This window comes from Theropithecus gelada, chromosome 3, assembly GCF_003255815.1.
Source record: "Theropithecus gelada isolate Dixy chromosome 3, Tgel_1.0, whole genome shotgun sequence".
NCBI classification, from domain to species: domain Eukaryota; kingdom Metazoa; phylum Chordata; class Mammalia; order Primates; family Cercopithecidae; genus Theropithecus; species Theropithecus gelada.
Window position 1 is genome coordinate 128,144,800 of NC_037670.1, and position 27,584 is coordinate 128,172,383.

The 27,584-nt window shown below is 35.7% G+C and overlaps 1 protein-coding gene across 2 annotated transcripts in view; it reads right to left on the minus strand.

The window, feature by feature from the left end:
- Positions 1-27,584, minus strand: part of RELN (reelin) — a 520,317-nt gene that overhangs the window by 347,144 nt on the left and 145,589 nt on the right. For both annotated transcript variants that reach the window (XM_025380191.1, XM_025380192.1), the window contains exon 3: positions 15,536-15,671. In XM_025380191.1, the coding sequence (XP_025235976.1) occupies positions 15,536-15,671 (136 nt within the window). The remainder of the gene's footprint in view (positions 1-15,535; positions 15,672-27,584) is intronic.

Sequence of the window (27,584 nt, forward strand, 5' to 3'; positions counted from 1 at the left end):
TTGGGGAGGCTGAGGCAGGAGAATTGCTTAAACGGGGAGGCAGAGGTTGCAGTGAGCTGAGATCGCACCACTGTACTCCAGCTTGGGTGACAGAGTAAGACTCCATCTCAAAAAAAAGAAAAAAAAAAGTGAATTTACATAATATAACAAAGCCAATTCTCACTTTTTTAAAAAAGATCAATATGCAGGCACAATCACCTATCAATCACACTAGTGATTCCACTAACTTATGTTATCTTACAAAAGAAAAAATGGGAATTTTATATTCAAAGTATACAGTTAAAAATATCAAAAGATTTTTTAAAAATAAAAGTATCAGACTAAGAGGTTTACTCATTATTAATTAATACTAGTTAGCTGCAAGGCTATGCATTCCAGGGAGCTTTGGAAAAGAGACAGAATGTGTCGCTTTTCGATTGAATTAGTGTGCCTTACAAAATAAACATTTAAAAGGCATTTATTGAAATTAAACCATGAAATAGAAAATATTGCAAAATGAGAGACAATGTTTTCTTAATTAATGTGATGACTGAGTAATTAGAATAGTGATAGGAACCTGGCATTATCTTATGAGTAATTATGAAACATTATTATACAAGACTCTTACTGTTAAAAGTTGAAAAGTTAACTACTATTAGTCTTTGTAATACTGGCCTTGATACAAAAATCATATACAGTTTTATGCATACGTCTGAGCTTTTCATTTTATCAGGTTGACTTCATAGTTAACCTTAACATAAAAATAACATACTTTCATAATGAAAAGAGCATTAGTTACAAGGTTGTTCTTCACAAAGCTGTACAATAGTGAATACTGGAAACAAGCAAAATATCCAGAAATAAGACAATGATTATAGATACATTATAATACATCCACATAGAATTTGAGCCAGATGATGTTGTAGATGCATATTTATTGGGAAAACACTCATAATGTAATATAATGTTAGGGTTTTTTTCAAGCTAGATTAGAAAATAGAATGTATAATAGAACACCAAGTTTGTAAAAACTAAAATTGAACACACACATATTTATTGGGAAACATACATAATGTAATGTTATTTATTTTTTTAAAGCTAGGTTAGAGAATAAAATGTATAAGAGAAGCTCAAGTTTGTAAAAACTAAAATTCAACACACACACATATCTAGAGAAATATACCCCAAGATACATATTTTTCTTATTTCTGGGATAGTGGAGATATGCATACATGTGTGCATATGTGCAGATGTCAGTGTAACTGTGCGTCTTTATACATACATAAATATTTGCTTAGCTGTATTTTATGTATATAGGTATTGCTTTCATAATCAGAAGGTAAAATTAAAACTCATTTTAAAATAAGTTTTACTATCAAGTTTAAATATTAAAATCGATTCTGTTTATGACATATATTTATTTACTGAAATTCTTTTAAATTATAAGTCTAAACTAAGACATTTTGCTTTCTAACCCAAATGTGAAATACAGAAAGACAAAAAAAAAAAATTAACTCAACACTTTTACAAAAAAACAAAAACAAAAACAAAACTCAGAAAGATACAATGTCTGAAACAGTTGGTAGTGGGGTAAGTATATATTTCAGATATCATACAACCCTTGGATTAAACAACTTAACTTTTTAAAGAAAAGCTTGGTTGGGAGTTACCGAAGTACAATATGGAATTGAAGTCACAGAATAAACACTCTTCAAGAGAAGTCTCTGATTCCCTTTGATCTTTGGAGAGGTCATCTCCTCAGGCTCCAAATGAGCCATTTAAAAATCCTCCCTTACTATATATTTGTATGAGATATCTGATTGCAGAACAAATCTGAGATACATAGAATGAAATATTTATTTTGCTTTTCAAATAATGAAATATTTGAAAAGCAAAATATAATATTTGAAAATCAGGAATTATTTTCACTGATCAGAATTAAAAATCATTGATCAGAATAAAAATCAGACATCCTTTCACTGATGCCTTAGAGCAGTTATTCATGCTCTCAGTTTCTTTTAATAAGTTTCTATTTTCCCTAAGTCCACAATTATTGCTTTAATTCTTAATATCCAAGATCTTTAAACAGAAATGAACACTAAACCCTTGCTCCTATTTATAAGTTCTGGTGATGTATGAATATAGATTTTTCATTTACAAAATATACAATATAAAAATCTCTATAAAACTATCCATTTCAACATATCTTTAAAAAATTTATCCAACGTGGCATTTATTATAAATAAGGAAGTCTGAAAAATATCAGATATTTCATTTAATATCTTAGGGCTACATAGTACCATTTAAAATTCCCTCAGATAAATTTATTTGGATTTATTTATAAAATTATAAAAGTAGTAATAGCATTTCATTTTAACACCAGAAAGTAATCAATGCCATAGTTGGCATGATACTTAAAAGACCTGATGTTTTCACCTAATGTGATTGTAAGGTACATTTTTCTGTTCCATCTTTCCTTCCCACACACAAATTCATTCCATGTCAAATCCCTTAAATTCCTCTTTTGAAGTTTAAAATTAATTCCCATGATTACTTTTCAATAATCCTCCATCTTCTAAAAATGCAAAATATGTTTATACTTTTTGAGAAATTAGATGACATCCCAAATATCCTATGTGAGTATGTGCTATGCTTTTAAAAAGAAAAACACTCATTCTTAAGAAAAAAATAACCTATTAATCAAGGAGTCTGGTTCTGTAATTAATAAGAACAAGGTAACAATTTGCTTTAAGTGTCCATTCATAATGTTAAATCAGTGTTAAATTATAAAGAATTTCCATGGAAATATACAAGACATCCACCTTGATTTTAAATGAAATTCATTATGAGCAGCTCTATTATACTGAATGGCAAATGAATTCTTAATAATGAGGCACTTGATGTGTTATCCAGAACTGGGGTTGACAAGAAAACCACTTAGCTTCACTTTCTAATAATATTATAGCAAGTAACTGAAAAAAGCACACACACACACACACACACACACACACACACACACTTAATTTTCAATGGAAAACTTTAAAGCATGTTTATCAAACCTCTAAAAACATTTTTATTCATTTATTTTTTAGTGCTTTACTTATTTGTAAAAAAAAAAAGTCATATCAAGAGTAATTTAAACAATACTGAACTTTTAAAATATAACGTTTTCTCTGTAGATTTGTCTAAGGTTTTGCTATTTTACAAGCTCATCTTGCCCTTACCATCAAAAGTCCATAACAACAGATGCTACAATAATTAAAAACCTATCACTATAGACTCTTCCATCACATTACAGACTAGGAAAATGAAGGAGGTTTATGGGTGTCCTTGTCTCACTTTATCCACCTCTTCGTGGTTGATGTGTAGGCTTTAATGTGTATCCTTGCACCTCTCCTTCAGCAGGAAGCCTGTCTCTGGGGATCACTTGCAGAAAATAGGACATTGAGTCCATAATTAAAGTAATCTCTTTCCAGGCAGATGCTGCAGTTGGCTCTGTTATCACATATTACAAAAGGCATCTTGAGGGTTATAAAATGTGCAGCAAATAGCTTTGGAGATGAGAAACAGCAATTTTTCATCTAATTTTGATCCATAGACATGTAAGTACTGTATTGCTACTTTTTGGTTTTGAGCCAAATAACTATTATGGTGCTGAGATGAGCCAGGCGGTAACCAAAATTAAAGAATACTTTAGCTTTTATCCTCAAAGTGAGAAAAGCTCTTTTGTAACCATCTTTGCACTTAGCAAATAAGGATGCCATCTCAAATCTGAGCATTAATGCCTGCAGGCGGATTTAGAAGAAAGGCTTATATGGCTTAGCTTTACAGCCACACTTTCAATATATTTACTTAGGTTAAAACCAGGGGTTGATTAAGGGACCTACCATCTTTGCTCCTTTGCAACTACAGTGTACATTTTTAATTAGAAGGCTTTTTGCTGTTTATCTTTCCTGTAAAATTTAGGACGTTGCTCTTTGAAATATATGTCAGCCCAGATAACAAATATGCTCATGCTATTCATAATCCCTTCTATAAATACTAATAGTGGAAATACATGGAGGAGATTTGACTAACACATTTTTTTTTTTTTTTTTTTTTTTTTTTTTGAGACAGAGTCTCGCTCTGTCGCCCAGGCTGGAGTGCAGTGGCGCGATCTCGGCTCACTGCAAGCTCCGCCTCCCGGGTTCACGCCATTCTCCTGCCTCAGCCTCCCGAGTAGCTGGGACTACAGGCGCCCACAACCGCGCCCGGCTAATTTTTTGTATTTTTAGTAGAGACGGGGTTTCACCGTGGTCTCGATCTCCTGACCTTGTGATCCGCCCGCCTCGGCCTCCCAAAGTGCTGGGATTACAGGCGTGAGCCACCGCGCCCGGCCGACTAACACATTTTTGTTTCCAGCTTTGAACTCGTCAATGTGGATAACCAAAACCTCACTTTAATATTGTGAGGTGCTAAAATACAGATGGAAATAATAATTTTATTTAATATTTCTCAGTGCTAAATAAAACATCAATATGCACTGATTTAATTTTAAATAGGTTATCTTATAATTCCAGAAAAGATGTGGCTTACATTTTTTTATTTCCTCAAATTGTTTTTCTTTTAACTTTGTGATTCATGTAAACAAAGTTTTACATGAATTCATGCCATCAATTTAAAAATATTATTAATATTAACCTTTTAAATTTTATATTAGTCTAAATAGCATTCAAAAACCATAAAAATCTAATTTAACTATTTATACTCTAGCATATTTAAACCTTCATAATATTTAGAAGAGGAATGTATGCAATGTCATTTAAATTAGTAAAGAAAAACTAACCGCAAATCAAAAATTCAAATTATTGATAAAATTTTGTTAAATTACCAAATTGGTATTTCCAGAGCACCTAAGATACTGTAATATAAAGCTAGCTGTCAGCAGTACATGCCTAAAGGTAGAAATGGCAGAGTATAAACTCTAATTCTATAACACAATCTTCTGGCATACTCGTGCATTTTTCCACTCATGTAAGCATGTATTCATTCATCTATTCAACAACTAATGTTTAAGGAATTACTTTGCCCAAATATTTTCATAATACTACCTCAATTGAAATACTAGAGATACGTACTGAGTATTCTGCCACCTGAAAGACAGGTTTCAATTTTGTATGTTTCCTTCAGCTTAGTCCACACGCAGGTTATTTCATTCTTAGGTAATTGTCCTTTTATCCCTAATAATATTTTACTTATTTTGTCTGTTATTAATATAGTAACACTAGCCTATCTTTGGTTAGCACTGGCCTGGTATGTTTTTTTCCATCTCTGTACTTTCAGTGTTTTTGTGCCATTATGTTTAGTTTTATCTCTCAGAAATAGCATATTGCTGTATTTTTGTAATTGCATTCTGAAAGTCACAGTGTTTTGCCTGGTGAATTTAATCTGTTTATATTTATTGTAATTGATAATTTACTTAAAATTATTTGTTATCTTATATTATGCTTTATACTTCTATGATTTTTTAATTTACCCTTTTCCTTTATTCTGATGTTTTAACTAACTGTTCTTTAATCCTTTGCCCTTCACCTGCCTATTTTTGAAGTTATAATTTTATTTTTGTTCTTTACATTTATATATTTAACAATCAACTGAGCCCATAACCTTCTTGCAAAATAATTTGATGACATTAGAAAACTTTAATACTGATTTCCTTTTTCCTCCAAAGTATACATTAATGTTGCTTCATATATTTTAGTTATACGTTGCCTTTAAATTCTATCCTAAAATAATTACTGGTATATATGTTATACGTAAATTTATTTGCATGTAAAATGCTGAGAGTTTCTAATGTTCTTACTAATTTCTTTACTCGCTATTAATCATTGTATCACACTGCAATTTATTGTATCCCACAGTTTCCTTCTCGGTTTGTTTTGTTTTTACTGAAGGGCATCCTTTAAAAATTTGCTTTAACATGTGCTATGTACAGTAAAAATATCAAACTTACTTTTTAAAAATATATCTTGTTTTGTTTTCATACCTGACTGATACTTTATCTAGGTACAGAATTCTAGGAGGACAATTCACTTTGATGATATTGTTCCATTGTCTTCTGGTATCTCTTGTTGCTGATGAGACCACTGTCAGATTAAATTTATAGGTAATCTGTCTTTTCTATTTTGTCACCTTTGATGTTTTCTGTCTTTGATATACTGAAGGCTTATCATGACCTGTATCAGTACTAATTTATTTTATCTTGCTTAGATAGAAAACACACACATCTTCCTTAGTTCTAGAAAATTTTCTGCCATTATCTCTTCAAATCTGTCTCTCCTTCTAAAACTTCAATTAGTTGTTAATTTCTTCACTTGGAGTTCTGCACAGATTACTAATGTAAAGCTAGATTCCACCTGTTGAGGGTTTTATCTTCTTATAAGTACCTTATCTTGACCAAAGGCTCCACTCAGATGACAAAATTCTTTGCTGTTTTCCCAGTCAGGTTTCAATCAGTGGGCCCAGTTCCAACTCCCTCTCCTTTCTTATCTCCTGCTGTCTTTTAAGAGGCTCCTGACAATAGCTCTAGGCCCCACGTAGGTTAAAACTCCAGATCTAGGACCTAAATCAGGTTTAAGAGATGTGTAGGCCACCACAATGTCAGTTCCTATTTCTTGACCCAGCTTTGATCTATCTCCTTTCTTCTTGAAACCAGTGTTTTCACTTTCTTTTAAAACAGTGTGTGTGTGTGTGTGTGTGTGTGTGTGTGTGTGTGTGTTTGCTTCATTTTAGCTAGAGGTGCTATTTTATTTCAGTGGGAAGAATTTCTGCTATGCCAACTCAATCTTCCATGATGCCAGAAATCCTCTACGAATGTATTTTTATGTGTTTGAAATTGTACCACATAAACAAATATTTTGTTTATGTCACTTGATATTCCAAGCATCTCTCATTGCTATACTATCTTCATAAATACTAATTTTTAAAAGCAATACAAAGTGGTAGTATAGGATGGTGGTTTAAAGAACATGTTTTAGATCAAAACACACCTGTCTTTGTGAGCTCTTTCTTGAAGCTCTTCCTTCAATAACAGGTGGTTCTAGGAGAGTAAAGGAACTTAGTAGGCTGCCTGGTATACCAGTACTCAATAATAAAAGTTTCTTTTTTTATTATTATTACTATTATTACCATCATTATCATAAAATGGAGTTTCAAATTCCATTAATGTTCATTTTCATATTAATAATTAGTCTTCCAGACTAGCTATTTTTTAATATTAGGTACATGACAGTAAGTTTTCATGCATAAGGGCACATTTGAAAAGATGTAGAATCTAAAACCTTGTAGCAGGGAAGAGGAAGATCAGCAAGGGGAAAGCAGGGACTGAGATCCAGGCATAGGGGCAGGCAGAGGAAAATGCCTTAGCCCAAGGCAGCCAAAGAACAGCACTAAGTCCTGGGCACTGTAAGGGATGATAACTAGAGGCAATTCTCACTTGTAATATTTGGCTACCATTGCCCATAAAATAAAAAACCATAGAAACTGTTGCACTGGCAAATAAAACTAAAATGAACAATTAGGTAAGCAGCTCTTTCCGTCTTATTTGGTGAGTTTAGAAGTTATGATGGTTCAAGTTCACATAACAATGGCAAAAAACTTAGTTTTGCTTTCTTCCTTCTATGTGTCCTTTGAATTGCATGGTTAATTTCTGTAAATGTCATGGTAATATTTGGGGAAAAGATAACTCAACATATTATCTAATCTTATGCGATACAACAGAACTTTCTGTAATAATGGAAATGTTCTATATTTGTGCTGTTCAATAAAATAGTCACTAGCCATATGTGGCTACTGAGAACTCAAAATGTGGCTGGTACAACTGAGGAACTGAATTTTTTATTTAATTTTAATGAATTCAAACTTAAATAGCCACACATGGCTTATAGTATCATGTTAGAAAGTATGGTGCTAAACAAATTTTAGAATGTGTGTATGTGTGTGTGCTTATATGTGTGCTGTGGTTTAAATGTGTACCTCAAAGTTCGTGTGTTGGAAACATGATCCCCAATGCAACAGTGTTGAGAGGCAGGACCTTTAAGAAGTGATTAGGTCATGACAGCTCTGCCGTCATGAATGGATTAATGCCATTATTGTGGGAGTAGAGTAGGTACCTCAGGAGTGGGTTCCTGATAAAAGGATGAGATGGGCCCCTTTCTTCTTTCAGGCATGCTCAGTTTCTGCCATGTGATGCCTTCCACCACGTTATGACACAGCAAGAAGTCCCTCACCAGATGCAGCCCCTTAATCTGGGACTTCCTAGTCTCCAGAACCATGAACCAAAAATCTTCTATTGTTCATAAATGATCCTGTCTCAGGTATTCTGTTACAGAAGCACAAAACAGACTAAAACAATGTGTGTGTGTGTGTGTGTGTTTCTGTATACACACATACATGTCTATATATCTAAATAGGTCACAGAGGACAAAAGTTCTTTAAAAAATTCTTATCTGAAAGAAGCAATCAGTTTTATTTCACATTTGTAATAAGACTTTAGTATACAGAGACTTTACTAAAAATAGAGCTTAATAATATGCTGTTGCTAGTATCCAAATAACTATACTGGCAAACCATAGAGTTGTTGCTGCCATGGGAAAAATTTATTCACCTGTTTCTCAGACGTCTTTGTCATCAATGTTTTTGACTGTGTAGGCAGTTTGGAAAAATGAAATTTCACATTTCTAAAACTGGTTTAATCAATTCTAATAATAGGGAAATAACCCAAATCTCTGCCCACACCTCATTTAAAAAATTTCTACTCGATTTAGAGAACGTCTAATAATTATAATAGATAAAAATTTTAGATTTACTGACTTTGGTCTTTTTGCTTTCACAAATGTCCTATGTGGTTTCAAGTAAGAAGTGCCAAGTACAATAGTAATCCCATCTTAACCACAAAGCCTTGTAATAAGGAACATCTTGTGGATACCAAGTTCAGTCCATTTACTTGAGTGATCTCCATAAGTTCTCACACCATTACGTTACATGAGAGGAAAAGAAAGGAATAGGTTGTTTTGCTATAGCTTTTTATTTTTTTTATTTTTTTGCTTCTAGGTTCAACATCAGGAAAAAACTAACATTTTTCTCTAAAAAATAAAAAAGCAGAGATTAAAAAAAGGAAGAAGAGCAAATCTGCTAACACAACTATTTGCTGCAGCATAAAATTCCATAGAAACAGGTACTTCTTTGGACCCTCGTTAAACAATATTTTATTGCTGGAATAGAAAGTTTTCCCACGGTAAAGCAGTTCCATTTCTCTGATGGTCTTATGATTTTGATGTAAAGCAGCATCCTGTGGCGATGCCAGAAGATTCCCCTAATATAACCTGTGCTGTTTATACCATGACTTCTTGGAAGGAGGAGGAGACAGGAAAGGAGAAAAGAGGGGGGAAAATGAAGGGAATAGCTTTGCTCACTGAATGTCTTAAAATAGATATGTTGTACAATTAATATAAGAAAAATAATTTTTTCAAGCCCTCTTGGAGATGTATTGACATATTTTATCTCAACCATACTTCCTAAAATTAAAAACTAAATCCCTAGGAAGCATTCTGACCTCAAGCATTTGACCATTTGCCAAAGTGTTGACACATAAGAACACACATTAGTCCCTGAACTTAGACTTTCTCCATGTTCATGCCTAACTGGCTATTTAAATGTGATGAAAAACAGGGGCCTATGAGGAAGTAAGAACTATCAGTTAGGATCCTAGTTATTTACCTTTAAGGCTAGACAATATTTTTTTTTACCTTGTCATATAGAGGTATATTTTTAAGCAGCACTGAAATTGTCTCAAGTTGGGAGATGTCCACTTAAAAACAGAAAACCAGACCGTCAGAAAAAAAAAAAAGAAAAAAAAGACATGATTTAAAAGAAAGATGAAATTTCCCCTTTAGAAAACAGCATATCCGGTTTTATCTCGGTGCATAGGTACAATCATTTCAGACCTAAATGGGAGGTAATTTACTTTTGCAGTAAGCTATGTATAATCTAGAAAGTGAAAGAACATTTGTATGCATCCATTGTTGGCATCTTTATCCATAGGTATGAATGCACTTCCAATAAACACACCCATGGGGGAATCCCTGATCTTATTTCAAATGTTTAAGTAACAAGGCAAATACATCTGTGATGTGTCCGTCTGATGAAAGGAAATAAATGGGCAACCACACTATATTTTCTCAAGAATTCTCTAGACAGTCTTGAATGGCTCTCATCAAAAATTAAAGGCATCTGAGATACACTCAAGGCAGCACTTCGAATCTCTGCATCTGTATCATTATTTTGAGCCTGGCAGGTGTTCAGAAAGTGCTAGTGTCTTCAATTTTTTAAATGATTTTTTTTGCCTTCTTGTTTAGTGTACTTTAAGAAAACTATCCCTCTAGGAGATACTTCCTTTAACATAGCAAATGTTCAAATATGATCCTCTTATGTTCCTCTTTGCTGACCTAAGTTCATTATTTGTCCATGCTCAGTATCTTAAATAGAATATTGCTTGGTTTATTCTGTTTTCAGTTTTGAGAAAGTTCACATAAGATTAAATCATCACTAATTTAGGCACAAACCTGATCTTCTTTTACATTCCATTTTAATCCTAATATTATGCTAGTATCTCTGTCTAGACAGTTAAACCTAAACCTAATTGTGATGAATTTTGCCTGTAATTCACACATTCCCCATATGAAATCCCCTTGTGATGAAGGATAGGATATGATCAATACCTACATATCATACATATCAATATCAAACCCATGTTTTTCATATTTCAGAATTTTAAAGTGGCACATCTCATTATTTGAATGAATTCAATAATATTCCTATATTCACATAGAAATATATTTCAAAAGTAGATAGGAAACACATGTGGGTCACCTGGAAAACTTAGAGAGATTCCAATACCATACTGCAAACTCTTATTTAATTTTCATTGTATGACTATTGTATTTTACCATGATAAAATAGACAAGTGATCATTTTAAAGGCAAATGGAGTGAAGTAGCAAAATCACCTGCTTTGAAACTAGACTGCCTTTGAATCCAGGCTGTGTCACTCACTAGGTGAGTTACCTTAGGCCAGTGATTTAACATCTCTGTCCTTTAGTTTCCTCATCTGCAAACTGAGATAATAATAGTACTGACTTTACAGAATCACTGAGAATTAAATGGATTAAAAGAGGTAAATAGAATAGTGGCTGGCACACTGTAAATTTTCAAAAATATTATTAATGTTGTAGTTGTTATTTTACAACCCGCTTTCCCTGGTAGTTTCTTGCTAATTTTTAGGGTTAGATGGCTTGGAGATTGACTTTCTTTCTTTCTTCTTTCTTTCCTTCCCTCTTTCCTCCTCTCCCCTCTTCCTCCTCCTCCTTCTTCTTTCCCTTCCCCAAACCCCTTTGGACTTGGGGGTAGGGGATTGATATCCAAGAAGTCTGGATGATTAACTGCCTCTTTTAACTTGAGACTTACTAGTCACTAAAGACTATAATCAGATATAAAACTGAAAACAAATTATACTGCCAAAGGATCTGAATGCCCAGCAAACCTTGAATTAACACTTCAAATATAAATTTTATCAACAGGTGTCATAAAAGTAATGATAAAATAATTTTGGTCATTTTTCTACATTTGTACCAGTATAGCCATCACTTTATCCTGAAATCATCCACTCCTCTGTGTCTCTCACTTGATTATTTTTAACAAGAAAGGCCATAAACAGACAGCCCAAATGACTATGTGGCTAAGTGGTTTACCAGTAAAACACAGTTTATTCAGACAACACGCCTCTTACTCTTCACTGGGAAAGGCACACACAGCACATTATATAATCATCTTGAATTTCAGTTCAAATGCTTCCTAATTCTTATTATGGGATTTTAAAAAAAGGATTTTAAATAGGTAACTAGGGTTTCAAAAATCACAGTTTGCATCATACATTGGCTGTACTAAAATGAGATTGCAGAATTGACTGTAGTGTCAATTCAACTGCCAGCATTAGAAAGACCATGTAAATGGTAAATGATAAATGTTCATTTCTGGGTTTCTTCCAGTACAACGCACCATCAATTGTAAGACGTTAAAAAATAAGCACTGCCAATTATAATTGTAGGATGCCATCAAATGTAAAATACAACCCTACTTCAGAGGTGCCAAAATGTAAAAAATACCAACAAACTGTATCTTATAATCAATGAAATACAATATTATTAGCTACTAACAAATATTTATTAAGAGCATTCTATTGGTCTACAGTTCAGCATTAGGAACTATTAGGTATATAAAAATATTACACACAGTCCCTGATCTTAAAATTCAGTTAGTAAAACAAGCATGTGGAAAATTAAATAATGGTATGAGTTAACTAATAATATCAAAAAGTCATACAGAATATACTACAAAATCATATAAGCATGGCTAAAGTTTAATTTCTAAGAAACAATCTTTCTTACCTTAAAAAGTAAAAGCCTTAATTTTTGAGGTTAATCAGAAAAGAGAATCATGGTACATTTACCTTCAAATGCCAGAGGCTTTGTGTGTTTTTTTCAGTTTAATATTTAAAATTAACATTGAATATTAGCAATCCTCTTCAAGGATTCCCGGGCACTTGCTAATTACAGATACTAACTCTTATATATAGCTCTACTGAATATGTAATAAATATTATGGTAAAGAATAAAGGTAAAAAATTGCAAAAATTTAGTTCAGAAAATTTCAAATAAATTGCTTCAGTGGCTCATGTTCAATTTTAACTTCTCCTGTACTCTCACAAACTGAGTAGGAAGAGATCAACAAATCATCTTGCCCACAAAGGAAGCAACTACTGCATGTAGCTTTCAACATTATCATGGCTTATGATAAAAAGGACTTAACCATTTGTCAAGAATGTTAAAAAGTGCAAACTGTATCATCAAAATTATACTGAGAGAGATGGGTGAGGATGTGTAAACTTTTTTGTAGTCAGTAAAACCTCTGACTAAACTGTATTTTTCTGACTAACTGCTAAGAAAACATTGTTTGAATTTAAGACTTAAAATACCTAAGTTATTTCTCAGAAGAAAATAGAGTTTTATATCTCAAAAGTGGTGAGATCATAAGCTAACAAATATCAATCTTAAACAGATTCAATTAAAAACATATCTGTTTGGAAGCAGGCAGTTCTTTATTGCTGATATAGATATACTTTGTGTTTTGTCTTTCAAAAAAGCAACTTTTATTTTACATTAAGAAGTTATTCATGGCAAGAATTCAATTCATCCTTGTAAGTGCCAATATGCATAAGAGAAAGCATACCAAAAGAGTCAGTGATCACTATTAAGTTAAAGGTAATGACAACAATGACCATCATATAATTCAAGGGGAATTTTCTTTGACATCTTATATATAAGACACTAGCAACTAATGGAGAATCAAAAAGAAATATGAATTTGTCCCTGTCCAATCTAACATAAAAGACAATAACTTAATTCAAACAATCATATAGTAAAATATAATCAGCACTACAATAGAGTTATAAGCAAAATGTGACTATACACATCAATGTTGTTGTTGATACCTTGGCAAGTTTTACAGAAGAGTTGGAATTTAACACAGGTCTTTAAGAATAGGTAAGATTTTAACAATTGAGGTTGAGACTGAAAAGCATTCCAGGCCAAGGAAAAGGCATGGAGAAAGTTATAGAATCTGTAGGGAACTGTAGGAAGGCCTGCCAGTTCGGGCTCCACCAGGAGGTGCGTGCCAAGGGAGATAAGAGAGAAGATAATAAACAAAGACACTGGAAGAGCCTTCAAACCTATGCTAAAGGTTTGGTCTTCAGAAAGGAGTTTTAGACTTAGCCAAATTTTGAGTAATCAAGGCTGCACTTTCAGAAGATTAACTGGACAACAATATGCAGGATATACTGAAGGAAAAATGGGCTAGAGGTGAACAGGCAGACAAGTTAGGAAGCTACTGCAATCATCTTAGCAAAATGTACTGGAAGGAAAAGGTTCACTTATGAAAAACTTTCTGAGGGAGAAAATGATGGGTTTAAATATCAACCAGTTATGTGAGATGAGTCTGATGTTGGCAGCTTGGGTAACTCAGAGGATAGGCAGAAAGAGTATATATTTCAGTGATGTCTGACCCATAGAAACCCCAGACACTGAACTGTTTGTCATCAAGAGGGAAGAAAAGGCAGTGGTAAATTTTAGAGTACACAGGTTTTACGGGATTTTGTCTGAGCAAAAAGTCTGAAGAGAAAACCATTCAAGATGCCTTCCAGCTCTACTTTGCTTGACTGCCCATAGAACAGCTGTTTCTGAACTGCCTTTGACTTTACACCATTGGCTTACTCATCTATTTGACAAATATTTAGTGAGGGCTGACTATGTGCCAGGGACTGTTCTAGACAGTTGGGACAAATCAGTGAAGAAAACAACCACCACCAAAAAACAAAAAAACAGACAAAAAATTCTTGCCTTCAAGGGGCTTGCATTTTAGTAGGAAGTGACAAATGAGAAACAATGTTTGTAACTAAATAAGTGAAGGATATCATGTATTAGAAGTTTAAAAATGCTATGGGGGGAAAAGGAACCCTGAATAAGAAGGATGAGGCATGGTGACTGTGGGGTAGGGATAGGGGTTAGGGGTATAGTCTCTATCAAGAGATGTCACAGTCACAGCCTTGGAACCATAGTATAGTGTTTATCTAAGGATGCTCTTGAGAACACTGCTCAAAACCTCCTCTAGTTTCCTCTAAATGAAAGCACCTGGGAGAGCTGTTAGGTTCCTGTAGAGTACCTGACTTCTGGCCACCACGAATTCCCTAACCGATCACATTTTCCTCTTGGCACTAATGGCCAGAAAGCTCAAAGCTAAATTTGTGGTCTTTTTCCAAAAGGTAGGTAAGGCCTTATAGCATGTTGTAACCTGTTTTCACCATATTTTCTGAACATTCATTTTCCAATTGCCCTGATTTACTCGATTATTTTTGTCTTTTAAAAATTGATATTTATTGCATATATTTATGGAGCACAATGTGATGTTTTCATATATGTTTACATTTGTGATGATTAAATCAAGCAAATTAACATATCCATTACCTCACATATCATTTTTTTGTGATGTGGATGTTTAAAATCTCTTTTAGCAATTTTGAGATATGCAATACATTAACTATAGTCACCATGCTGTGCAGATCTCCAAATTTACTTCTCCTAACTGAAACTTGGTACCCTTTGAACAATTTCTCCCTGTTCCCCAGGTCCCCTACCCTCCTGTCCCACCAATTCACTTACTTTTATTTTATTGTGTACTTTTGTCAGCTAAAATCCAATTTAGACTTTTGGAGGTACACATAAATATGCAAAAATAAACTGCTAAATTTACTTTTAAAAAAAGTTTTAACCTTTTTTGACAAAATTAGTGACTTTAATTAAGGTTAAATCTGTCAAAATAAAACACTAAATAGTTACTCTATATGTAATCCCATGAGAAGTCCTAAGTATTTGCCTTCTGTACGTATTGCAGACACTTTGGGTACTCACATGAAATTAACACAGCCTGTGCCCGCAGGTGGAGCAATCCAGATGAAGCTGAGGTTGGTTGTGGGCAGGTGACTCACGTGAGAGGCCACCACACTGCACATAAACTGGTTACCAAACTGGTGGTCAGACATGATCCCTGAGAGAAAGGAAGGAGAATTGTTACAAAGACAACAAAACAAACATCTGCCTATCACGGCATCACAGTATTTTCTGAATATTTTTCTTTCATGTTAAGGTTCTATGCTATTTGGCTTCCCAATAAGTTATGTAATTTTTCACTTTTTATTGCTACAGGGAAATTAATCATTTAAAATATTATTGTTAAAGGAGTGACCTGCTGGAATCATTGCTATAGTATTTGCTTTGCCTTGATTTTGTTGATTGGTCTTTGCCTATCACCAAAAACCAACAGGACCAACCTGCAGTTGAACAAGGTTAGGTTTATTGGAACCGTCTGCAGCAAGAGAGACCAAACGGCATAGGGAGGTGGGAGGCATCGCAGTAAAAGGATGTCAGGAGAGGCTTGTTAAAATATTTAGGCTTGTGTTAGGTTATTTCAGAGGGCAGGTTGATCAGGTTTGCCTGGAAAACTCCCCAGTCCTATTCAGGAGGTTTCAAGAAAAGGTCCTTTGCCTCTGGATTTGGGGCTATCACAAAGTAGAGGCAATCTTTTCACTGAGTATCTTAGTTTGTTGTTGTTTTAATCTCAGAGGCATGAGGAATGGGGTGAGGCTAAATCTGTGACTGGCAGAAAAGCAACAGCAGTCCTATGTGCATAGAGGGGGATGTTGGTCACTTTTGTGGTTTGCTTCATGTTCTTAGTCTTGTCTGTGTTCAGGTATGTTACAGAGCGGTCTTGATTTTGCCTTATAACATCACAATTGTAAAGTGGTCTTGTGTAATGTCGATGTTCTGTGAATTGTTCATGTTCAAAATGAGAACATCGTGGCCTAGCTGTGAGCAGGTCAGCTCCAAGCTGAGCTATCAGGGGATGCTTTTCTTTTTTTCATAAGGTGATTATCTTAGGTGTATCTCAGATATAAAATAGTAATAAATAACTCAACAATTAAAAAACAACCAAATTAATAAATGGCCAAAAGACCTAAACAGTCATCCCACCAAAAATGATACACAGATGACAAATAATCATATGAAAATATATTCAGGATCGTATGTCAGTACAGAACTGCAAATTGAGACAATAATGAGATACCACTACACTCATATTAGAATGTCCCAAATACGGAATACTGACAACACCAAATGCTGGTGAGGATGCAGAGCAACAGAAAGTCTCATTCATTGCTGGTGGGAATGCAAAATGGTACAGCCTCTTTGGAAGACAGTATGGCAGTATTTTTACAAAACTAGACATATTTTTACCATATGATGTAGCAGTTGTACTTCTTGGTACTTATCCAAGTGAATTGAAAACATATGTCTGACAAAAACCTGTACATGAATGTTTATAGCAGCTTTATTCATAATTGCCAAAAGTTGGAAGCAACCAAGATGTCTTTCAGTTGGTGAATGGATAATGTGGTACATCTAGACAATGGAATGTTACTCAGCACTAAAAAGAAATGATCTATACAGACATGCAAAAACATAAAGGAAATTTAATATGCTTATTATCAAGTGAAAGAATCCAATCTGAAAAGGCTACATAGTGTGTAATTCCAACTGTATGACATTATGGAAAAGGTAAAACTATGGAAACAGTAAAAAGATCAGGGGTTGCCAGGAGTTAAAGAGGGAGGTAGGCAGGATGAACAGAAAGGGCACAGAGGATTCTTAAGGGAACGAAATGACTCTGTATGATACTGTAATGGTGGATATGTGTCATTATATGTCCAAATGCATAGAATGTACACACTAAGAGTGAACACTACTGTAAACTATGGACTTTGAGCAATAATGACGTGATGATGTAGGTCACTGATTGTACCAAATGTACCACATTCTGAGGCAGGATGTTGACAGTAGGTCAGATTTTTTTGTGTGTAGGGATGGTGGGTGTATGGCAACTCTGTGCTTTTTATTCAATTTTGCTGTGAACCTAAAGTTTCTCTAAAAAATAAGTTTATTTTTAAAAAAAATTACTAAAAGCTTTGCCAGAAATGGGAAGTTAAATTTTAAATTTCTTTCATTTACTGGCTCTGTGACCTTGGACAAATGACTTACTCTCTTTGAGATCAGTTTTCTTGTCTGTAAAATGGAAATACCATGCCCTCTATACCTTAAAGTTGCTGTGAGTAGTAAATGACCCAATACATATGACCGCACCTAGTATCCTATCTGGAAGCAGTGGGCTCTCACAAATGTTGATTTTCTTCCTGCCTACCAGAGTGATCTTTCTAAAATATAAACTTGTTCACACTGTTAATATTTCCCTTTAAAAAACTCTCAACGACTCCCCCCCCCCCTTTTTTTTTTTTTTTTTTTTTTTTACGACGGAGTCTCCCTCTGTCACCCAGGCTAGAGTGCAATGGTGTGACCTTGGCTCACTGCAACCTGCAATCTCCGCCTCCCGGGTTCAAGCGATTCTCCTGCGTCAGCCTCCCGAGTAGCTGGGATTACAGGCGCCGGCGGCCACAGCCGGCTAATTCTTTTTGTATTTTTAGTAGAGATGGGGTTTCACCATGTTGACCAGGCTGGTTTTGAACTCCTGACTTCAAGTGATCCACCCACCTTGGTCTCCCAAAATGTTAGGATTACAGGCGTTAGCCACTGCGCCTGACCAACTCCATATTGTTTATAGCTGCACTGTCTAATATGGTAACTGCTAGCCACAGCAATTATTTAAATTAATTAAAATTTGATACAATTAAAAATTCAGTTCTTCAATTGCACTGGCCACATTCCACATGCTCAATAGCACATGTGGCTCATGGCTGCCACACTGGACAGCACAGAACAGAACATGCCCATCATCACAGAAAGCTCTATCGATGGCACTGGCCATCAGTAAGACTCTGAATAATTAAGACTCTGAATTTGCCTCTCACTGCCTTCTCCAACCTCAGCTTCAGCACTTCCCACACCCATGTCTTGCCCATCCTCTTGCACTTTGCACACCCAAAATACCAAATTAACCCTCCTCTATCTTCGTACAAGCTGTACCCTCTACCTAAAATGCTCTCTCTCCTCCACTGCTCTCAAACACCTGACAGATCCTACATGAAGATGTGGCTCACTTTCTGCTTTTTCAAGCCTCTCCTGTCCACTTCCAAGCAAACCCAGGTAACTGCTCCTATAGGTCCCCACTGAATCTTTTACTTAACTCCAACGCAGCACTTAGCCCAAGGCATTTGGAATGTTCTGTTTCCTAACTTTCTTTACTTCTTAAGCACCTTAAAAGCACAAAGCAGGTCTACTAATCCACACTCCTCTAGCATCTAGTACCTTACACATAGTCAAACATTCATTTTTGTTATATTTTGGCCTTTGGTCTCTTGCTTTCCCTTGAAAGGATTCCTCAACCCCCAAGATTTAAAAAATATTCTATGTTTTCTTTCTACTATTTTATTTTCATATTGACATCTTTAATGTTTCTGAATGTTATTTTGTTGTGTGGTACAAAGCAAGGATTTGACTTTTCCCTAAATGGTCCTAGGTTCCCACCATTCTTCCCCTGGCATATCATGTTACTCTTCACAGGTTTCTCTGTCCTGTCTCACTCCCATGTTCCACTAAAATGATTTCTCTGAAAGGCATACATGATCACGTCAATTCCCGTGACATCTCCTTAAATGGCTCCCATCAGATTCTAGAGAAACACTAACTTCTTAGCATCAGTTAGAATATGTGGGACAATCTGACCCCCACTTGCTCTGCCTGTACACACTTGCCATCCTTTGCGAACCAGCAATGCCATCACTCTCAAGCACTAGTGGCTGAGCCACCCTTGCTCATACCTCTAAGCACATGCTCTGCTTTCAACACAACAGGCCCCAGACTTTTGCTCTCCTTCCACCCATTCTTCTTCTCTACTAGGCTAACTTCTATGTGCTGTTCAAGGCAAGGCTCAATGTAGCCTTTGTTTAACACCAAACATTGAGAGAAGTCACTTACTATGCTAGGCCTAATGATGCAATCTGACATGGCCCACTCCTCAAAGACTTTCCTCACTGCCCCTCCCTCTCTCACTGCGCACTTGCTGCCCACTCACTGCCTCTGCCCCATGTTTGGATAGGTTTCCTCCCTCTGTGGCATCAAAGCAGTTCATACATCCCTTTATCACAGCTCATGACCATCTCCCCAAGTTGTCCATGAGGGATACCGCCTTTTATCTTTATATCCCAAGTGCCTGCCACAGTGTCTTGACATACCACAGATTCTCAAGAAATGTTTTCTGAATACACAGAAAGGGTAAAGACTGTAATAAAGAAAAGAAGAAGTAATTTTGGAATAAATACAACTTATAATACAAATTATTTATTCAGGAGCAGGACTGAAAAAAAAGACGACAGAAATTATAACACACATTGCACATTAACTAAATGCAATAGAATATTCTACAGTATAAAGTTGTTCAGCATAGGTCATAACTGGTCTAAAATATAGAAAAACAAATCTATGTTTTGACGTATCCAAATGTTCTTTTTCCCATGCAAGACTCTATGTTTTTAAGCTGAATCCTGAGACAAAAATCATCAAGCCAGAGAAATCACAAGTTTGGGGAGAATACGAGAGTCCCAGGAAAATCACAGAGTGCCCAAGGAGACTCAATAGCGTGACTCAGGAGCTGCCACTCCCCTCCAGTCAGGCATAAAGCAGGGATCCAGTGTATGGAAAATGACAAGTCTACAGGAGTCTGCCTGGCCAAAAAGGAAAACAAAGTCCTAGCCACAGTCCTGTGGGAAGGGAAACAAATCAAACAAAATAAGGTTTCAGCATTAGAGAGCCTTAGTAACAGGACTTATGGTCAAATGCTTCCTGATTTCTCAAAACCCCTCTTTGAAAATGAGTCAATGTCTAGGCCACATATTGCTTGACAATTTTATAAGTTGCTACCTTAATGCCCTACCTTGGGTGAATATGCCATAGAACGATAATCTTGCAATCTAACATTCTAGCATAGTTCTCCCAGTTGGCTGCCCGGTGGCATCAGGAGAAGAGATTTAATAAATACTGTTACCCAGAGATTCTGAGTTAACTGTTTTGAAGTATGGTGTGGGTATTGAGATTTTTTTAAAGCTCACCAAGCAATTCTGATGTCTAGTCAATAATATGTGTTAAAAATGTGCCTTAGTCCTGGCTAACACGGTGAAACCCCGTCTCTACTAAAAAAAATACAAAAAACTAGCCGGACGAGGTGGCGGGAGCCTGTAGTCCCAGCTACTCGGGAGGCTGAGGCAGGAGAATGGTGTAAACCCGGGAGGCGGAGCTTGCAGTGAGCTGAGATCCGGCCACTGCACTCCAGCCTGGGCAACAGAGCGAGACTCTGTCAAAAAAAAAAAGAAAAAAAAAATGTGCCTTAGTAAAATGTGTAGAATTCAGGACTTAGAGTAATACTATTCATATCATGATGGTATCAATGTGCAGTTTGAAAACAGCCAACAATATCTTACATAATGTCTCTGGTGGTAACACAAAATAACCTATCCTCTCATTCACTAATCCTAAAACCATCCCAAACATGTATTCTCTGGACTTTTCTATGCAACTTCAAACACTATGACTATACAATGGTCTTTGCTTTTTTTTTTCTTTTAACATAGAGCACTGGCATATTATATTGCAACACATTGTAATTGGCACTTTCTTTGAGAACATGTAAACATTGGCCAGAGTTGCAACTATTAGAAATAGATTTACCTAAAATCAACCAGCAGGAAGAAAATTATTTACAGAATTCCTATTTTGCATCAAACATTGTGTTAGGTTCTATGGAGGTATATAAAAGAGATAGAGAACATAGTCCTTGCCCTGATATGACTTGAGCTGGGAAGATAAAACTGGAATAAACTAACATCTTAAATAAAGGAGCTAGAAAAGAAGTAAGTGCTACTTGGGTGATATTGATAAAAAACACAAAATAAGAGTGAAAAGTTATTAATAAGGACAATTATAACAATGACAGCTAATGCTTATTAGGCACTTACTATGACCCGGCACTACTCTAAGTGCTTCAAAAATATTAACTTACTTAAGGCCCTTCATACCCTATGAGGTAGGAGTGTTAGGTTCTCCATTTTACTAATTAAGACACTGATAAAATGGAGTGATATGGTTTGATACTGTAATGTCATGTTTAATGATAATTCCCAGTGTTGGGGGACAAACCTGATGGGAGGTGACTGTATCATGGAGGTGGATTTCCCCCTTGCTGTTCTTGTGATCTTGAGTTCTCACGAGATCTGGTTGTTTCAAAGTGTGTAATACTTCTCCCTCTCTCTCTCCTGCCGGCCATATGAAGATGTACTTGTTTCCCCTTCACCGTCCACCATGATTGTAAGTTTCCCAAGGCCTCCCCAGGAGAAGCCTGCACAGTTTATAGAATCGTGAGCCAATTAAACCTGTTTTCTTTATAAATTACCCAGTCTCAGGTGGTTCTTTATAGCAGTATCAGAATGGACCAATACATGGAGATAAAAGAATCTGTTTATGTTCATTCAGCAAGTGTACAAAGTAGCCTGGATTCCAGTCAGTGCCCTCAGTCAGAAATGGCTCCTATTGGAGTGTGAGACTGGAACTGAGTCTTAAAGAAAAAGCTAAGATTTCCCATATTTGTTTTTATTTACACAAAGCAGCAGAGTATAACCCAGAGATGGTTACCTCAGTTCTGTCACACACTACTGTATGACCTCTCTCAGGGCACCCCCTCTCAAGCTTCATTCTGATATCTCTAAAATGCTGGTCATGATCACTAAGACCCCCTCCTCATTGTAATCTCTGAGTACAATTTAAATGAATACAAGAAAAATGGGAGAACATTACACAAAGGCAGAGATAATGAGCAAGGGTGCATACATAAATTGAGAACTAGGAGAATGAGAGAACTCAGAATCAGCTTTTCATGTTCTATGAAACACAATTTACTGCATCCACCATGGTGATCTTTTTAATGCCTTTTGTACCATGACAGACATATACCACCTAATTAATATATGTAAGTTGGAAACCATTCTTGGGATAACTAAAATTTTGAATTTGATAATAAATTTAAATTTACATGCAGCTTTCCCTGCTACATGCTGAATAATAGGATCCATATTGAATTTTTATTATTATTTGGAAAAGGGAAAACAGGATCTATAACACAATAATTTAACTACACTTTTTCTCAAAGAGATATGTACATATAATGTATATGTGTGTATAGTGTACTTATAATAATGATTTTATTTTCATTGCTTTGGTTATATGCAAACTTGTGCAAAAAATGTTCATATGAAACTTCTGCCCCAGAGAAAGAGGCTATACTTTTTCAAGAGAATTGAGAGAAAGTAAACAAGTCAAATGTGGCTCTCCTGATGTAGCTCCGGGCAAAGAAAGTGGAGTTTATCCTTCAAACTCTAGAGTTCTACAAAATTGACAACTTTTTTATTTTCAGTAAGACTTTAAAGCATCTATTGTTTTTCTTTTGCATATTGTGTACAAACATGTTAAAAATAGAATCATAACTTTGCTGTAATCTCTGTACCAACAACCAATACCACTCTGTAAAGCCATGAGTCCTTAATGAAGTATGGGGTTTTAAATTCATTGTCCTACAAACCGTGGGTATCTAGATAACAAATATCAAATATCTGTCTTCTTTATCAAAGTTGTGGTTGAAGGATAGGAATCAATAGCACAGTATCCTTTATCCACATTATATTTCAGCAAGATTTGACTCACAATGTCTTTAATTATTTTAAAGTTGCCCCCACACTCTCTTTTAAGACAGTGACATATATTTCTGTGCCTTCCGGGATGTCATTTTCCTTGACAAGTCTTCAGTTATTTTAAGTTTGTGACTAAACCTTGTGTGAACCCCATTTTCCCCCAGGAATACTTTTCTGTGCTTTTAATGTGCACACTTTGGGTCTTCAAAACCGTAACTAGAAGTTCTATGATCCCCCATCTCTACAATAAAATGTACGTATGTTCATAAAAATGTAGGCTACTCACTTCCAAGAAACACACTGAATATTTTATTACCAAAAATAAGCAACCTATTGATAAAATTACACATTCATGTTGGGTCAATTCTATATTTCAGAGATGAAAGATGTGGATTACTCAAATCTCTTTAGTTTATAATTTGCTATGGTTAGTGTTAAAGTGGGTATAACAAGTCCTGGTCTATTTTTCATGGGTTTCAAGAATGAAGACATCTGTAGATAGGGTATCACCAAACAAAGGGCAAGTACATTAAAATTATGATTTTTTATGTGAAAAATATAACCTCATATATAAAAATTATACAATTGTAAAATAAATGTTTTATTATTTCAAACACTTTCAGAAAGCTTGGTACAATGTTTTGTCAGGAAGTTTAGCAAAGTTATTACCTTATGTCTACATAAGAAGTGTAAGCTAAGAATGGCACAAATATTTAAGATGATTTTCATTTCCTTTCCTTTTCATCATTTGCCTCTTTCTTTAAAAGGGATATCTAGAGGCTTCCATCAGTTAATAAAAAAAAACACAGACTATTCTGAAAATCTAGTTTGGAAAGTTAGTGTTATATTGTAACTGGAAAAGAAAAAATGAATTATAGAATTCTTTTTTATCATTCTTTAATCTGTTAATTCAAATATGAATAACTGTCTACTTACAAAATTTGGCTTGTCTATTATTTGCTTTCTTTGCTAGATCAGTGTACTCAGACATTTCCACAAAGCCAAACACGATTTCATATGCTGAAAAGTAATCATAGAATTTTCTAAAAACACCCTTATTGCAGCTTATCTGTGAAGTACCAGCCTGATGAAAATAGGTATGAAAACAATAGCTCTGAAGTAGAGTAATGCTACAAGATATTGAATAGTACGTGCACACACACTCACACATATACACTGTGTATGTTTACTTTTCAAAGCACTGATTTGAAGGTATTTGTTTTCAGATTTAAGTTTAAGAAGGCAAAAAGCACTAAAATCTTTTAAAAGTCATTCTGGAATTGTGTATCTATGGACACAAGTTAGAAATGGAAGAGAACCTATGCAATTTCCACACCTCTAGTTAGCTCTATAAATAGAGCCCATTCTAAGTCAACTTGATTCTTTCCTTGCTCAGTGCACTTAAAAGATGAGAGGTCTTAAAGCTGCCTCCCCATTCCTCTCCCAGAACTACCATTTACTGAATGCCTCTCTGTGCCGGGTTTAGAGAGGCAGGAGAAGGGAAAAGATGAGAGCATAGAAACCCTGTCTGCCTATGTTTAGATCCTTGCTCACTGCCAAGCAGTTGTGGAATCTTGGGCAGGTTACTCTATCATTCTGTTCCTCAGTTTCCTTTCCAGGAAAATGAGGATGACAATAATAGAGTAGCTGTGAAGAGTAAATGAGTGTATGGCACACAGTGTTGTACATGTTGGCTATTATTATTATTCCCATTTTAAAGATAAAGGAACCAAGACTCAGGAAATTTTTTTAAGAGACAGGGTCTTGCTCTGTCACCTAGGCTGGGGTGCACTGGTATGATCACAGCTCACAGCAGCCTCACTTTCCAGGCTCAAGCAATGCTCCCACCTCAGCCTCCTCAGTAGCTGGAATTACAGGCACACGTCACTATGCCCAGTAAGACTCAGTAGATTTAAGTGACTTCCCAAGGATAATAAGACTAGTGAGTAGCATCTACACACAGGTTCCACGACGCTTCCTCCCCACATTCCTAAATAGTAGTACCTTAATTCTGGGAAGACACATTCCCAATCCATTAGAAACCCTGTCCAAATCCAATTATAGAATGCAAACCATCTGAGAATGAACAGGAAGAAAGCCCTTCCTATAAGACACAAGCTTAGGCTCTCTGTCTTTTTCTCCAAATGCCTAAATTTTTCATCACTTATTATTTACCCTTTGCTCTCAGACACATCTCTGAGTTAGATATAGAAATGAGTGAGACATTTCTAAGTCAAATGCTGTTCTCCAAAGTTATACTCGGGTCTGTGTGACCACTGAGTTTGACAATATAGCATCCTTTTCAAAGAGCTGTGCAGACTCTGCCCTGCCCATCTGTAATGGAAGCTCTCTGATCTGCTGGTCCAAAGCTTATCTCTGCTGTCTTCTCTTCTAACACTGAATACTCTCCCTCCCTGTTTAACAGCTGCATGGTGATAGATAATCACTTCCCACTGCCTGCCCCCGGCCTCTCCTCAAAGTAATGGCAACATGCTGGCTACCTGTCCAGAACTATATTCTGCCTCACCACCTGGTGCCTGCTCCTGTGACCTGCTCTTCTGTGTGTTTAATTCACAACCCAACTTCCAGTTTAGGAGTCAGATTTTACACGTATGCAGGCCACAGAAACTCAAAGAAGAGGAGGCTTTAGAGATACAAATCCAAGCCACAGAGGAGACTAAAAAGAGCCTCAACAAGGTTTTCTTTAAAACAAAACAAAAATGAACTATCACCAGGTCCTAAAAGCTACCTCCAAAATTCTCAAGCCTGTCTCTTCTCTCTCATCACTGCCAAAGAAATGCCCAGTTGACCTATCTAGGAAGTTTACTACAATACCAAAATTACTACTCAGCACCGTGGTTCAGATTTCTGCCCACTCTAATACTCAAAAAACAGAGAAAGAGAGAAGATTCTGGACAAACTAATAATAGCTAACATTTGCTAAGCATTTAATGATGCAGGCAAAGTTCTGAGTGTTTTACAAATATTAACAAATTTTTTCATGAAAAATCCTGAGAAGTGTTATTCTTATTCTTGTTTTATAGAAGCTTAAAGGAGTTAAGTTGTCCATGTCACTAGTGACTTCAGTGACTAACAGTCACAAGGGATTCAGCCCTGTCAATTTTCAGTGGTGTGATCTTGAACAAGTTACTTAAACTCTCTAAGTCCCAGGATTATTATTTTGTTATATCTAGATAATAAGATCTACTCAATAGAACTGTGGGAATGATTAAGTAAAATAATTCATATTGTGAGGATTAAATACTAAATTGCATATAAAGTGATTAGGATAATGTTCATTAAATGTTGAAATTTTATTTGCAGAATTAAAGAATGTATCTCAGTCTTCTCTGTTTCTACTGCACTCAGACAAAATGTTCATTTAAATAGGTAAAGGAGCTGGAGATCACTCATGCTGGGCATGAAACCCCAGCCAAAGGAATGAACAAGAGGCATGGTAACCCTTGTCTAACTCCAGAAAACCCTCTGCATGTAGAAACAGGATCTGATTATTTTAACTCTACATCCAGACTGGCTAACCTAAAAGAATTATCCATAGCAATGTTTTCTCTAAATAACCTGTGACCGCTGCCATACAGAAACAGCTCTGGGTAGAACTGTTTTATCAAATATTTTGTTTTTTGGTTTTTTTTTTTTTTTTTTTGGAGGTGGAGTCACCCATGCTGGAGTGCAGTGGTACGATGTTGGCTCACTGCAACCTGTGCCTCCTGGTTTCAAGTGATTCTCAGGCCTCAGTCAACTGAATTACAGGCATGCGTCACCACGCCTGGCTAGTTTTTGTATTTTTAGAAAAGACAGCATTTCGCCATATTGGCCAGGTGGGTCTCGAACTCCTAACCTCAAGTGATTCACCCACCTCGGCCTCCCAAAGTGCTGGGATTACAGGCATAAGCCACGGCACCCGGCTTGCTCTCAACATTGTGGTTGACCACTGTAGCCCATACTGGCTGCTGTCATATCTGCAAAGTGATCTGTCACCCATTTAGTTGATGACAGTGTTCTCAATCTGTTTTTCAACATCATCCATCTAAAAAGCCTTTTTAGACATTCTCCTAATTTTTCCCCATGTAATTTTTAAAATGATATAATATCATTAAAGTCTCAGGATACAAAACAAATGTGAAAAATCGCAAGTATTCCTATACACCAATAATAGACAAACAGCCAAATCATGAGTGAACTCTCATTCACAATTG